At 35.0% G+C, this 14,194-nt stretch overlaps 1 protein-coding gene across 2 annotated transcripts in view; it reads right to left on the bottom strand.

Annotated features, from left to right (window-relative positions):
• The window catches only part of UBE2Q2 (ubiquitin conjugating enzyme E2 Q2), a 68,518-nt gene that overhangs the window by 36,413 nt on the left and 17,911 nt on the right, over window positions 1-14,194 (bottom strand). Inside the window, exons 4-8 of one of the 2 annotated variants that reach the window (XM_057544030.1) lie at window positions 8,551-8,607; window positions 5,529-5,669; window positions 2,554-2,638; window positions 1,141-1,201; window positions 299-389 (exon numbers count right to left, since the gene is read on the bottom strand). In XM_057544030.1, coding sequence (XP_057400013.1) covers window positions 299-389; window positions 1,141-1,201; window positions 2,554-2,638; window positions 5,529-5,669; window positions 8,551-8,607 — 435 coding nt within the window. The remainder of the gene's footprint in view (window positions 1-298; window positions 390-1,140; window positions 1,202-2,553; window positions 2,639-5,528; window positions 5,670-8,550; window positions 8,608-14,194) is intronic. The other variant, XM_057544031.1, reaches the window with a different exon arrangement.

Genomic DNA, 14,194 nt, shown 5'->3' with positions numbered 1-14,194 from the left:
CACATAGCTCTATTCCGTTTTATGAATACCACAGTGCTCCATTCTATTGGAACAGACACTTGGGTTATTTTTATTTGAGGCTATTATAAACAATGTTGCTTTGAACATTCTTGTGTTTGTCTCCTGGTGCATCTAAGTACTCATTTCTTGCAGGTTATATATCTAGGAGGAGAATTCCTGGACCACAGGATATGAGTATCTTCTACTTTACCAAGTTATACCAAATGGTTTTCCAAAGCAATTGTACAAATATACGTTGCCATTAGAAGCATATGGAGTCCCCTTACAATTTTCTTACCTTAAAAGAGAAGTTAAGCAAAATATATTCTATGCCTTCTTTTTCTTTTAAGATCTGAAGATCACTGTGCAAAGGACTATCAGGATCAACCCTAAGAATTACAAAACGAAAAACAGTTCAAACAAAAAATCAGATTTTTTTTCTCACTAAACTCAAAAATGAACCATTCCAAGAGCTAAAACAAAGCCCCTAGGGTAAATTCCAAACAGAGAAGGTCTAAAGCTGCTCTATGGTTCCCGGAAAAACAAATTAACTATAGCCTCCAACTCCTTGGGATTTAATGTCCAAAAAGAGATCACAGTATTCTACATCTACTCTCCTAAGGGCATGCAAAGTTAGCAGTTATTCTAAAGGAAAGGGTCATATGTACATAATCTTCTCAAGATAGTCTGCTTCTCTCAAACTGTATTATTAGACAAGGGGTTCAGGAGAGAAATTTACCATGGATAAGACCAGAAAAAGTGAAATCACTAACAAAATCTAAATTTGTCTACAACTGTTCTATATATTCAGGCCCTACTCAAATTTCTTATTTCAAATATAAACTGGTTGTCACAGTCAATCTCATCAAGTTATTTATACACTTTTGTTTGTATAGTTCCTAATTGTCTCACTGACTCCATGAAACACTTTTTCCCACAGCTGGCCCTTCTTTTTCTCCTCCTTCTTTCTCACTTTACTTAGTAAGCCCAAGAAACAGCTCATTTTAACAACCTAAGAACTATTTCTACAGAAACAGTAAGTAAAAGCCACAGTAAATAGGTATCAAATTAAGGGGGAAAAAATCTCCACTGTGATAGTCTACCATTAAAAAGAGTGGGTTAGCATAAAAAAGCACTTACTTCTGCAGTTTAACATGCCAGTCATATAAACTGTCATTTATGAGTTCCACTGAATAAATCCCTGTAAAGGTATAGGGCATGTTAGTTACTCTTCATTTGATCTTATAACTATTGCTCTGGTGTAAATGTATACACTAAATAGCCAACAAAAGCTACAAATTTTGCCATTAAACCATGGAACAACTAAGCTGTATTATAAATATTTTGGTGCTGGAGCTGAGTATCTTATGCCCTTAACAGATGGACAACTAAAGCCATCAATGAAGAGGATTTTTGGGGTTGAAAAACTTTACCATTAATTGTAAGAGGAAAAAAAAACTTATGCAAAATTATATGTACTTAAGACTTTTCTCCTATGCATATATGCAAACAGTTCTATTAAAATGGAATCCCTCTACATATAGTTTTATAATCTTTCTTCAACTTTTTGGGACATCTTTCCATTAGTATATAAAAATTTATTGTCAATCTTTTTAATAACTGTAGTAATTTATTTTATGGATAAGCCATAACTTAATTCCACCATATAGCTGGTTATTAATTTAATTTTTTGCTACTACAAATAATGCAGTAACAAGTGACGACTGAACATATTAAGGTAAACCAGTATTCAAATATTTAACTTTATTATGTTTCTACACACAAACTTTTAGATTTCTTATAAGAGGAACTGTTAGGACACCAAAACTTCTATTCTAATAACCTCAGAAACAAATCTGACTTATCTTGCTCTCTATGAAGTAGGGGGGTTTTTTTGCTTGTTTGTTTTTATGTAAGCTCTAGTGATTTAGACTTGATCACTCTGAAAAATTCTGAATGGATCATAATGCTACCTTTTCAAACAAACTAAAGTTTGGCTCTTTCTCTTATTCAATACTGTTAGACTCTCTGCAATAATATGAGGGAATTTTATTTCAATTAGAGAGGTTCCACAATATTTAAGCCTTATTGGGTAAGAAAGAACTCTTAAGTCAAACTATAAATTTTTAGAAGTAATACCTTTAACTACAATAAGAGTTGATTATGTTGTTTTCAAAAAAAGGAAAAAAAAAACAAAAATCAACTTGGCAACAGTTCTCTGTTCATACAATAAAACATACTCATCTTATTTACTTTCCAAAGCATATATTTCTTGTACCTTTCCCAGAAGATAAAAATTATGAGTTAATCCCCATCAGCAAGAAGACAAAAAATTATGTGTCCATAAAAAACATTTAAAAAATCCAAACAAGTGAACTCATCCTATTTTACCCCCCACATCTTTTGGTAACTTGATTAAATTTGTGTTTCACATTCCTAAAATAAAGTTAATAAACATTTCTGTTTCTGTCCAGTTATAATATAAGAAATGAAGTTACTATCTGAAAATTTAAAAGGGCATAAGGACAACAGCAGAGATCCAGAGGTCCTTACCTGTTTTATAACTCTGTGATCTGTATATGTCCCTGAGCTCTTTCATAAGTCTATCTGAAGCTTGTACAGACCCAGACACTGCACCCTGAAACATAAAATTTGCTGTTTACCAGGATCTACTGATTTAAATAACTAAAGATTTAAGGTATCTGAACCTGAAATAAACATTTACAATGATATCATAAAAATGGATCACCACTCAACATTTTAAGAAGTCAAAAAAGTTAAGTTCAATTAAATCAATGATCATGAAGTTTCAGTAGGAATATAAATTTGGGGCAGGTCTGATTCATTTACTATTTGTCATCTGAAAAAAAAAAAAAACAGCTAACCTATGTTCAGATCACTATGGCCACTCCAATAGCCTACAACTAGTAAGGGTCTATTTCAAATTCCATCAATTAAAAAAAAAATTTATTAATTTTTTTCTTTTTTATGATTTTATTTGGGGTGGGCAGTTTTAGGTTCACAGCAAAATTGAGAGGAAGGTACAGAGATTCCCCATATAGCTGCCCCTCACAGTGCATAGTCTCCCTCATTATCAGCATCCTTTGGAGGTACATTTCTTACAACTGATGAACCTATTTGGACACATCATTACACCTGAAGTCCATAATTTACCTTAAGGTACCTTTACCTTTTGGTACTGTACATGCTATGGATCTGGATAATGACAAGTATCTGCCCATTATAGTAACATACAAAGTATTTTCATTGCCCTAAAAGTCCTCCATGCTCCGCCGATTCATCCCACCCCCCACCCCGAAACCCCGGCAACCACGGATCTTTTTACTGTCTCCATAGTTTTGTCTTTTTCAGAATGTCATATAGTTGAAAACATAGTCTGCAGCCTATTCAGATTGGCTTCTTTCACCTAGTAATATGGATTTAAGGTTCCTCTATGTCTATGTCCTGTCCTTGACAGCTCATTACTTTTTTTTTTTTTTTTTTTTAAGCAGGGAATAACATTCCATTGCCTGGATGTACTATAGTTTATTTATCCATTTTCCTACTGCTTTCAAGTTTTGGCAATTATGAACAAAGCTGCTATAAACATCTACATGCAGGTTTTTGTGTGGACATAACTTTTCAATTCATTTGGGCAAATACCAAGGAGCTCAATTGCTGGATTGTATGGTAAGAATATGTTTAGTTTTGTAAGACTCTGTCAGACAGTCTTCTAAAGTGGCTGTGCCATTTTGCGTTCCCATCAGCAATTAGGAAAGTTTCCTGTTGCTCCACATCCCCACCAGCATTTGGTGTTTTCAGAGTTCTGAATTTTGGGCATTCTAACAGATGGGTAGTGGCTCCATGCATTTTTGAAAATACCAGGAGACCCTCAATGTGACACATTAACTAAAGCAGTTCCCTTAATCAGACTATAAGAATCTTACACTAACAATCTAGTTTACATATGAAGAAACTGAGAAACAGCATGTCCACATACATGCAACTGGTTTCAGTTCTTTTCAGTGTTCCAACTTCTCTGAAGATGAAAATGCACCAGTATCTTATCCTAAGACTGAATATGAATGGAACTATTTACCATAAGACAAAAACATTTAGAATGTCTTCTGAATTAAAAAAAACCTGACCTTGTAAAATTTTAAATGTTGCACCTTCAAAAGTTGCACTACACTTTGAGGTGGGGTAGAAAATCAGGTTTACAAAAGATATTACTTCCTAGCTGTGTGACTTTGGCTACACTACTTGATAGGTTAAAACCCCAGTTTCACATCTATAGAATAGGAAGAATATTTCATACAGTGGTTATGAAAATCAAATGGGAAGGCATATAAAGGTTAAAGGACTTCGCTTAGTTTGTCATGTGATAGTGTTCAATAATTTGTAGTTGTTTTGACTATAACACACAAACTGGAAGCAATCACAAGATACAGAAAGTATAGTAAATATCTTTAACTTAGACACTACAAGCTTTTTTTTTTTTAAATAGTCAAGATAAGGACTTGGCTAAATTTCTTTGCTTTCTAAAGAAAGATCTGCCAATTACATTAATACAGTAAATAGGACTGAAGAAGCGACAGTAATCTACCTGTTTACAACACTTGTCATCTCCTTGCATAACAATTCATTCCCTGTGTTAGAGAACCTATGCTCAGGACAAAAAGAACTGGTTCTCAGATTTCACGGGTTTGATAAATAGCTCTAACACAAAGGCAGTAAGTAAATAGTAAGTGTTGAGATGGAAAGCTAGACTTTCATTTGATATTTCCCTACTCTGGGCATTTTATATACATTGTTCTCATTTATTATTTACAGGAATCATCTAAATGGTACATAATGTCCACATTATAGAATTGAGGAAACTGAAGCCACACAGCTGTGTTTGTCACCATGCTGCTTCACATAAAAGATGTTAAGTCAAAAGAAAAAATTACTTTTGGTTCAGTCAGGGCAGGACAAACCAGATGGCAACTTCATGAAGAAGAAAGAATTTGAATTATACTTTGTACGAGAGACTGAATTTAAATTTACACATCCCACAGGAGAAGGGTAAGGAGAGAAAACAGGATAAACAAGTTGGAAAGAGAATGATTTCAGATGAACAGGGTAGAAAGTGGCTATCAATAGATGAGAAATGTTGGGGTGGGGGGGAACTAGGGCAACAAAACATATGGCTGAATCTACAACCAAGGCAGGGATGGAGGGGGGTGGCTTTGATTGGTATCTTATTGAATTGCCCTGTATTTATATTATTCCTATATAGCTGACTCTTGAACAACACAGGTTGGAACTGCATGGATCCACTTATATGTAGATTTTTTCAATACGTACTACACAATCTGTAGTTAGTTGAATCCTTGGATGTGGAACCGTGGATATGGAAGGCTGGCTGTAAAGCTATACGTGGATTTCGGTGCAAGGTCAGCACCCCTAACCCCAGCACTGTTCAAGGGTCAACTGTAATTACTTAACCACAAAAGTCCAGGTTCTATATATTTACACATACTTACATTTAGATGGTCTTGCCTTTGAGTCTTCCTAATTTTCTCTAATATCGCCAAATTTTCTTTTTCAATTCCTTCATCCTCTGACTTTTTCCCACTAATAGGCTCTTCTTCCTTCATCTCATAATGATCTAAGTCTTCTATATCCTACAAAAATTTTTAAAAAATAGCTTATTCAAGCTAATGCCAAAAGCTAAATTATTCCTGACTCAGAGAACAAAGAGGAGAGAATACATGTATCCTATGAGTAGGGGGAAAAGCCTTCACATTCCATTCAAAAGGTTCTCTCCTTTTATATACTATATTTTAAAGCTAGAATCTGAGTAAAGCATATTTAATAGTTTTACAAAGCCATAACTATTACCAAATGAGCCATCTTAAATCGCTTTAAATCTCCTATTAAGGGGAACTTTTGAAACAGTTTAGCATGAGGTACCAAGAACCGTAACTCGACTTCTGGAAATCTATTAGATTCAGTTTAGAAACTAGTCTAAAATGTGAACACAGATTTAGGCATAAAGATGCCTATTTCAACTTTATAACCACAAAAACAAAATCTTCATGTGTAAAATACCAGAACAGTTAACTTAATTCGATGGAATACCAGAAGACCATTAAAATGCCAACAGAGCATAATGGTTTCTTCTGTATCAATAATGAAGTGAAAAAAACAGAATATAAAAATGAATATATAGAATCTTAATTATGCCAAAATAAGCACAGAAAAAAAGAGAATAGAAGGACACATACTGAAATACTAATAATTATCAATAGAGACATTTAGTGCTTTTCTTTTTCCAAGTTTTCTGTAGTGAGCACCTATTGATTTTTATAACTAGGAAAAAAGTTAGAAAAAGAATTTGAATATCGCTAAGCCAACATCTTTAATCACTACATCATTCTTCTCCCTCCTTTCCCTTAACATCAGCTCTTACATATTTAAAAATTCTGCATAGATTTGTATAATAAATCCTAACCTTTTTCTATTATCTTACTTCTAACTTTACCTCAATCATCAAAATCTCTAAAGAAGTAGTTTATACTTTATCTCCACTTTATCAAGCAGACTAATTCACTGTGATTTCTAGACCAGGTTAATTTAGACCACTTTTGTCCAGACTCAATGGTCTTTTTCTTGGACTGCCATCTCTTCAACTCCTATTACATTCCTTTCCTATTCATACCTTGTCTATGACTTCATGCTTCATGAAGCTCCCTTCCCCTGGTTTGCACCTTTCAGCTACAATTTTCTGTCCTACACTTGTTTTCTTCAGAGTTCTCACAAATACCCTTGGCCTGTATCTCCTCCTCCTCCTCCTCCTCCTCCAACTTCAACCTCAGTCATGTTCTAGTGCACAAAATTTCTCCACTTGAGTATTAATCAACACAGAACAGAATTCATCATTATCGTCTTTACAAAACAATATTCACTGTACACTATTCTCTGCTTAAGGCCTTATCAACAATCACACCAAATATAAACATGTTTGTCTCTAATTCAAGACTTAGCCATCTGCCTTTTCTAGCCAAACTTACTTTCCAAGACTCCAATACAGCAATCTCCTTCTCCCAAAAGGACAGCCTCCAATGCACCCAAACACAGCATGCCCAGGGTTGTTCTGGGCCTTTTTACCACATTATTTTAGTTGCCTAGAATATCTTTTCACCTATCCTAATTTGACATCTCCCAAGTCCATCCTACCTTTCTAGATTTCTCTAAATGTTGCTGTCCTTTCTTTATATTATCTTGTGAGGGGAAAAAAGAAAGGTACATGATAAACTCATTGAGTACAATGTCTACTTTATTGTACATCGGACCCATGGTAAAGGTTTAAATTTTTTTTTTTTTTTTTTACTTATTTTATTTTTTATTTATTTTTGGCTGCGTTGGGTGTTTGTTGCTGCACACGGGCTTCCTCTAGTTGAGGCGAGTGGGGCTACTCTACGTTGAAGTGCACAGGCTTCTCATTGTGGTGGTTTCTCTTGTTGCGGAGCATGGGCTCTAGGTGTGTGGACTTCAGTAGTTGTGGCACGTGGGCTCAATAGTTGTGGCTCACAGGCTCTAGAGCGCAGGTTCAGTATGTGTGGCACACGGGCTTAGTTGCTCTGCAGCATGTGGGATCTTCCCAGACCAGGGCTCGAACCCATGTCCCCCTGCATTGGAGGGCAGATTCCTAACCACTGCGCCACCAGGGAAGTCCCAGTTTAATGTTTTCTTGCAGTTTATTCCTAAGTTAAACTGCATGAAAACATTAAAAAAAAAATCTATCCCCCCAAAAATCATTCTAACTGGACAATGTTAAGAACTATTTTACTTCCAGACTCACAAAACAAACCAACAACTACTTTAGTTCTAAGGCATTCTAAGAAGTGTATTTTAGATTTAAGGTAATAACCTAAATTAATTCTAAGATCCTAACAGAAAAATGTTTTAAAACCAAGACTGTGGAACTCAAATCCTTTTTATCAGGTCAATGTAGAGACACAGATTTTCATTATGAAGTTTGAATTTAAACACAAAGATTCAGAGCCTGAAAACCTCTAAAATTTTATCAATGGCTGGCAACTAAACTGATTTAAGCTCAGTGTCTTTGGAATTTCCTCTTTGATATTCTTAGATGATTTTTCAACATGAGATAGTTTTCATTACTTCTAGTGAATAGTCGCTGAAATGTCAAATTCTCCTTTTATTCAAACAAAAAACTTCTGAAACTTCGTAGTTCCTATTGTTAAACCAAATCAGGTTAAGTACTGATTACTATTAAATGTAAATATAATTTTAGTGCTAAATGTTAAGAGCTCTTATTTTCCATGAAATCAAATCCAAGGACATCAAATAAGCAATTTGCTAAAAAGCATACGATGAATTAGAGGTAAAGTCAGATTTTAGAAATTGTTTTAAATTCCAAATTCAATGTGCTTCTCATTATTCCACATTAACAATGGTTTATAAAGGAGATTAGAAAATTAATAAAATGTTCAAAAGTGAAGATAGTTATGAAATGTTATTCTTATATAGAATACCTACTTCAGCCATCTCTTCCTCTTCCTCCTCTTCTGAAGTCACTTCTTCTGCTATCCCATTCTGCAAAGAAAAAAGAGTTTGCCAGGACTACACAGAACAAGTAAGCACACACTGAGTACATCAGAAGATTTTAGGGACAAACTATCAATCATCTGTCACTGCAGTTCCACTAAGAGCTTATTAAAGTTGAAACATTTACTTTTAAATTCAGCTTTGATTTGACAAATAATATTTATCAGCTTTTTAAGAAGAAACAATTTTGAAAAATTCAACTTAATAGATGCCTTAGAAATTAAGAAAGGCAATTAGTCAAATATAAAGCAAAACAGAAAAAAATTTTAAACATATTCTAATTTAAAGTCAGAAAACATTTTACACATATAGCTATGTGTATAAGGCTAATGGCTTCTTTTGCTTAAAATACCCCAGACGATGGGTTTCTTAAAATATCTACCTTTTTAGTTTTGAAAAGCCTGAATCTTTCCATAAATGCTACTGGCTTACATTTTAAAAGGTCAAATGTGTTGCACAGCCATAGACACTGCACAAAACTAAAAGTTATAAAGGGATCACCGTTTCACTAAGGAGCTATTTTTCTTTTTTTTTTTACATGTCATTTACCACAATATTTCTATATGAGACACAATTTAACACTCATTCACAACGAATCTGATGAGATTTTAAGAAGGGCCTTCATACTTAGTTTTGTCAGAGTTCATAAAGACAAGCTTCCTGGACCAGAGCACAGTTCTCTAGGACACAATATATAAAAACTTAGTAGGATTTTTTCCCCTAGAAATTCTTGCTGTATTTGTTCCAACTACAGCTGGTAAGGATCATACTCATATAGGACACCAACCTTGCTGGCCTCTTAGTGTGTCAGAACCAGAGAGAAAAGACAATTTTTTAATGTAACTCAATGCAGCAGAAATTTCTTAACAGATTTCTCTCTCCCTTTTACTCAGGAGTTGGAAAAGTCCACCTGCCGGCACCTCCCCATTCACGCGCCACAGGCAGAGCACAGGTGTGCAAAACCAGAAAGGGGAGGCCATAGCAGAGAAGACTGACAATTGCTGAGGACACTCATAACAACTGACACTGATCAATGGTATACCTCATCTATAAATGAGTAGATAACCAAGCATCACCAGATATTTGAAGAAAACCAGCAATCTGAAAGAAAGGCACCAAGTTGAACAAGCAGAAAAAGTGACCTGAAGCATTATTAATGAAGGCAATAAAAGAGAATTTAAAAATCTAATAATTGGAATCTTTAGCAGTAATTGAGAAGATACTGCATCCACAAAACCTAACAAGATTACTATGTAAAGAACAAGAAAGTTCTGGGAAATCAAAAAGATCTCCCCTCAAAGAAAAAAAAAACTCAGAGGGGTCAGAGAGAACAATGGACCTAACTGAACAAAATATTTATGACTAAAGAAGACAACCAAACTGTGACATTCCCCTAAAATGTGGAGAAAAAGGAGGTGCGGGATGGGGAGAAGGTGATTAAAATAAGAGAAGAGTTAGGGAAATGGAGATAGGAATACAGAGGTCAAATATTCATCCAGCATTCATTCAGAAGATGAGGGAAAGAAAGAGACAAATGTTGCCAACCTAAAGAAGGACTTCATAATAGCAAGTGGCTCTGAATGCCCCGAAGGAATGTTGAAAAGTAAAACCCCATACTTCACCGTTAAAGAAAAAAACCATGCCGACTTCCAGAAAGAAAAAATATAAAGAACTAAGAATCAGACAGGCATCAGACTTTTCATCTGTAACAACAAATACCAGAAGAAAAAAGTGTAAAGAACTTGGAAGAGACTCAATTATGAACTTAGAATTCGATATCTAGTTCCATCAGGATGGAAGCCATACCTGTGTTTGTTCAGCACTGGATCCTCAGCACTTACATAGAGTACTTTACACAGAGTCAAATAAATACTTGTTAAATGAATAATAAAAACAGACACAGTATTCAAGGAACACTCTTCATACACATCCCCACAAATCCTTTCTAGAAAAAAAGACATTATTCAGGGATGTATTTCAGAAAGGGGCAACCATGGAATACAAGAAACAGCAATAAGCGAAGACAACAGCAACATCAATGGTTAAGTCTAAGCAATTGCTGCTAATGCAGCTGAAAGGTTACAGGCCATATTCTCTGACCACAGTGAAAAACGAAAAACCCCAAAGCCGTCTGAGAATCTTTAAAAAAAATTTTTTTCTAAATAATTCTTGAATTTAAGAAGAAATGGACCCTCATGCCCCAGTAATCCACTCTTAAATACATGCCCAGAGACATACTTGCACGGGTGTACCATGTACTACAGACAAGAATGATCATGGTAGCACTGTTCCTAATGGCAAACTGGAATCAACCCAAATGTCAGTAAACAGTCAAATGGATAAGTATGTTATGGTACACTCAAACAATGGAATAAATACAGCAATGAAAAAGAACTACAGCTACACACAATATAAATGAATATACTCACAATGGTGAGAAAAGACAAACATGAAAGAATACATAGTATAACTCTTAATATGAAGCTCAAAAAACAGGCAACACTAAACCATATTGTTCAGGGTTGCATATATGAGTGATAAAACTAGAGAAAAGTAAGGAGAGGATTAGCATACAAGCGAATGATAATCTGGAAGGAGCCTGCAGAAGATTCTGTAGTGCTAGCAATGTTCTATTTCTTTACCTGGGTGGTGGCTAGGTGGTATAGTTGTCAGGTATTCACCATAACTTTTATACTAAACCTATGTCTATATGCTTTCAATACTATTATTTTGAACTTTTTCTTGCAAAATATAAGAGTAATACAAACAAGAGATGGAATCAAACTACTTAGGAAATACAAACTATTTAGAAAATAAGTATACTAAATTTTAAAACCTGTGCAATAAAGTCAAACAGCACTCGGAAGAAAACGAACACCCTTACATGTTTGATAAAAAAGCAGTTTAAATCATATTGATCCAGTAAACTAAAAAAGAAAAAGGAGAAATTATTAAGACTGGAGTGAAAAAGAAAAGCATTCGATTTAACAAATAAAACTAAGGGCCAGTTCTTTCAATAGACCATTATAATAAAACAGACAAGCCTCCGACAAGTAATGAAGAAAACTTCAGGATTATAACCACAGATGAAGATGATGCAAAAAGTGAATACTCTGCACATCTTTCCAACAGCTTCAAATGTATAGATAAAGTTACCAATTTTTTAGAACCTAAAATTACTAAAACTGACAGAAGAAATGGAAAATCTAAATAGACTAATACACAGAAGAGAAAAATGGATCAGGTTCAGATCTTTGTTTAAATCAGGCTTTCTCAACCTTGGAACTATTGATATTTTGGGCCAAATAATTCTTTGTTGTGGGGAACTGTCCTGACGTTGCAGGATGTTTAGTAACATCCTGTCTACCCACAAAAAGCCAATAGCACACTTCTCCAACCCAGCCAGCTGTGACAATCCAAAATATAGCCAGATCTTTCCAAATGTCCCATGGGAGGCAAAACTGCCCCCAGTTTAAAATTAAAACTGTTCTAGATCTTAGGAAGAAAACACAAAGCCTCCCAAGTCATGAGACTGCTTATACCCTGATACCAAAATGAAACAAGAAGAGCTTAAAAGGAAACAGACTATATTACAATCTCACTTAAAGTATAAAAATCCAAAAATAAAGTATCATATCTATTGTGTTCCACCCCCAACTACCAACCTATGTAGGTGCTGAACGTTTATCATGGGAATGCAAGGATGACTCAAAATTAGGAAATTTCTTCATGTAATTCACAAGTTATATCTTGTGAATGGAATTATATGCAGTCGTGAAAAACAAGGTAGATCTATATGTACTGTGTCCACGATATATTAAGTTAAAAACCTAAGTTGCAGACATTCTAAAGAAGCAGATTGAACACAAAATATATTCTTCTCCCATCTCTTTCCTGAGGCTCCACTAGAATTACAATGAAGACATACGATGAAGAATAAACACTGTACAAACACACAATGGTAACAAAAAATAAAAGGGGGCTACCAGCAGAAAAAAGAATTCACTCATGCTAGAAGATGACAGTGAATGGAAGAATGGTAATTAATGGAGCAAACAAGTAAAGCCATAGGATAGGAGATAATCAGGAGGCTAATTTGTCCCACAGCACCCTGGAGAGGCTCTAGACTCAGACACCAGGTACATTCGACAGCAGGAGTGATGGATAGGATTGAAAACGTAGATTAACTGAAAGCCTGTATACAGAACAAACTGTCCAGCCACCAAAACACACTGCTCTCCTTAAGCAAAACTCAGGCATACATATCTACCTCAAGCAAGAGATTATAAGGTTTCATGTCCAGAGAAACCAAATAGTTCCAGCCATCATTTATGATTATGCCAGGAAATAGGGGGTGGGGGATAGGGGGTTGAAGTCAGCTTAAATTCCTCCTAAAAGTGATCAGTTGACAAGTCTTGGCAACAAAGAACTCCCAATCAGCCTTTCAGTATACCTCTCTCAAATATGAATGAAGAAAAAGAAGGAAAAAACATGAATAAGCAATAGAGAATAAATAGATATATGAGGAAAATCTTCAAAAAAAAAAAAGACCAAGATAAACTAAAATAAAATTATTAAAGACTTATTAAACTTATTAAAGAAAAATAGAGATGCTTGAGGGAGAGTATCAAAGTAACTCCTTAAAGACACTCATGAATATATTACATTGATAAAAATAAAAATAGAATGCTATGAATAAGGAATAATCAGAGAACAAGAACTTATGGTTCATCTTTGGAGAGGACCCATAGTGAACGACACCTCCCAGCATTCATCCCTTATATGGACCCCTCCCACCATATTGGCTGGCCCTGTGACTTGCTTTAACCAATAAACATGGAAGAAATGACACTGGGCCAGTTCCAGATCTAAACCTTAAGAAAGCCTGGCAGCTTCCACTTTTGTGCTCTTAGAAGCCAAAAATAAAAATTCTGACTACCTTCCTAAAGAAAGAGAAGCCATGTGAAGAGACCCTGGAATGAAGAGATGTCATGTGGACAGAAAGGCCATGTGAGGAAACAGCAAGGCACCAGACATGTGAATGAAGAAGCCATGCTGGACATTTCAGTGCGGTCACATGTCCAAATAACTACCAGTCCCAGCCACTATCTGACTGCACAGTGAAGTCAGCAGAAAAACTGTCCAGCTAAGCCTAACCAACTCACACAGTCGTGCGAGACAGAATTGTTGTTTTAAGCCATTAAGTTCTAGGGTAACTGGTTAAGCAGCAATAAATAACCAAAATAAAACTTAAAGTTATGACTGTTCAAATAAAATTTCCAGAAGTTGAAAGATAAGAAAAATGTTCCAGAATTTGAAATTAAGACAAAGAGACAGAATATAGTGATAATAAGAGATACAAAGACTCAAGTGAGGAGGTCTAAAATCCTATTAGTAGGCATTCCAAAATGAACAAATAAAGAATGGAAAGGAGAAAGTTACCACAGAAAAAAATATAAGAACATTTACCCAAGAAGAAAGATTCAAGAATCCAAATTTGAGAAGGTCCATCCATACTGAGTGCCCAACAAAAATGGAAAAACAAACAAACAAACCACAACTCAGTACACCACTG

Source organism: Balaenoptera acutorostrata, chromosome 3, assembly GCF_949987535.1.
Source record: "Balaenoptera acutorostrata chromosome 3, mBalAcu1.1, whole genome shotgun sequence".
NCBI lineage: Eukaryota > Metazoa > Chordata > Mammalia > Artiodactyla > Balaenopteridae > Balaenoptera > Balaenoptera acutorostrata.
This window is presented reverse-complemented; position numbering and strand designations above follow the sequence as displayed.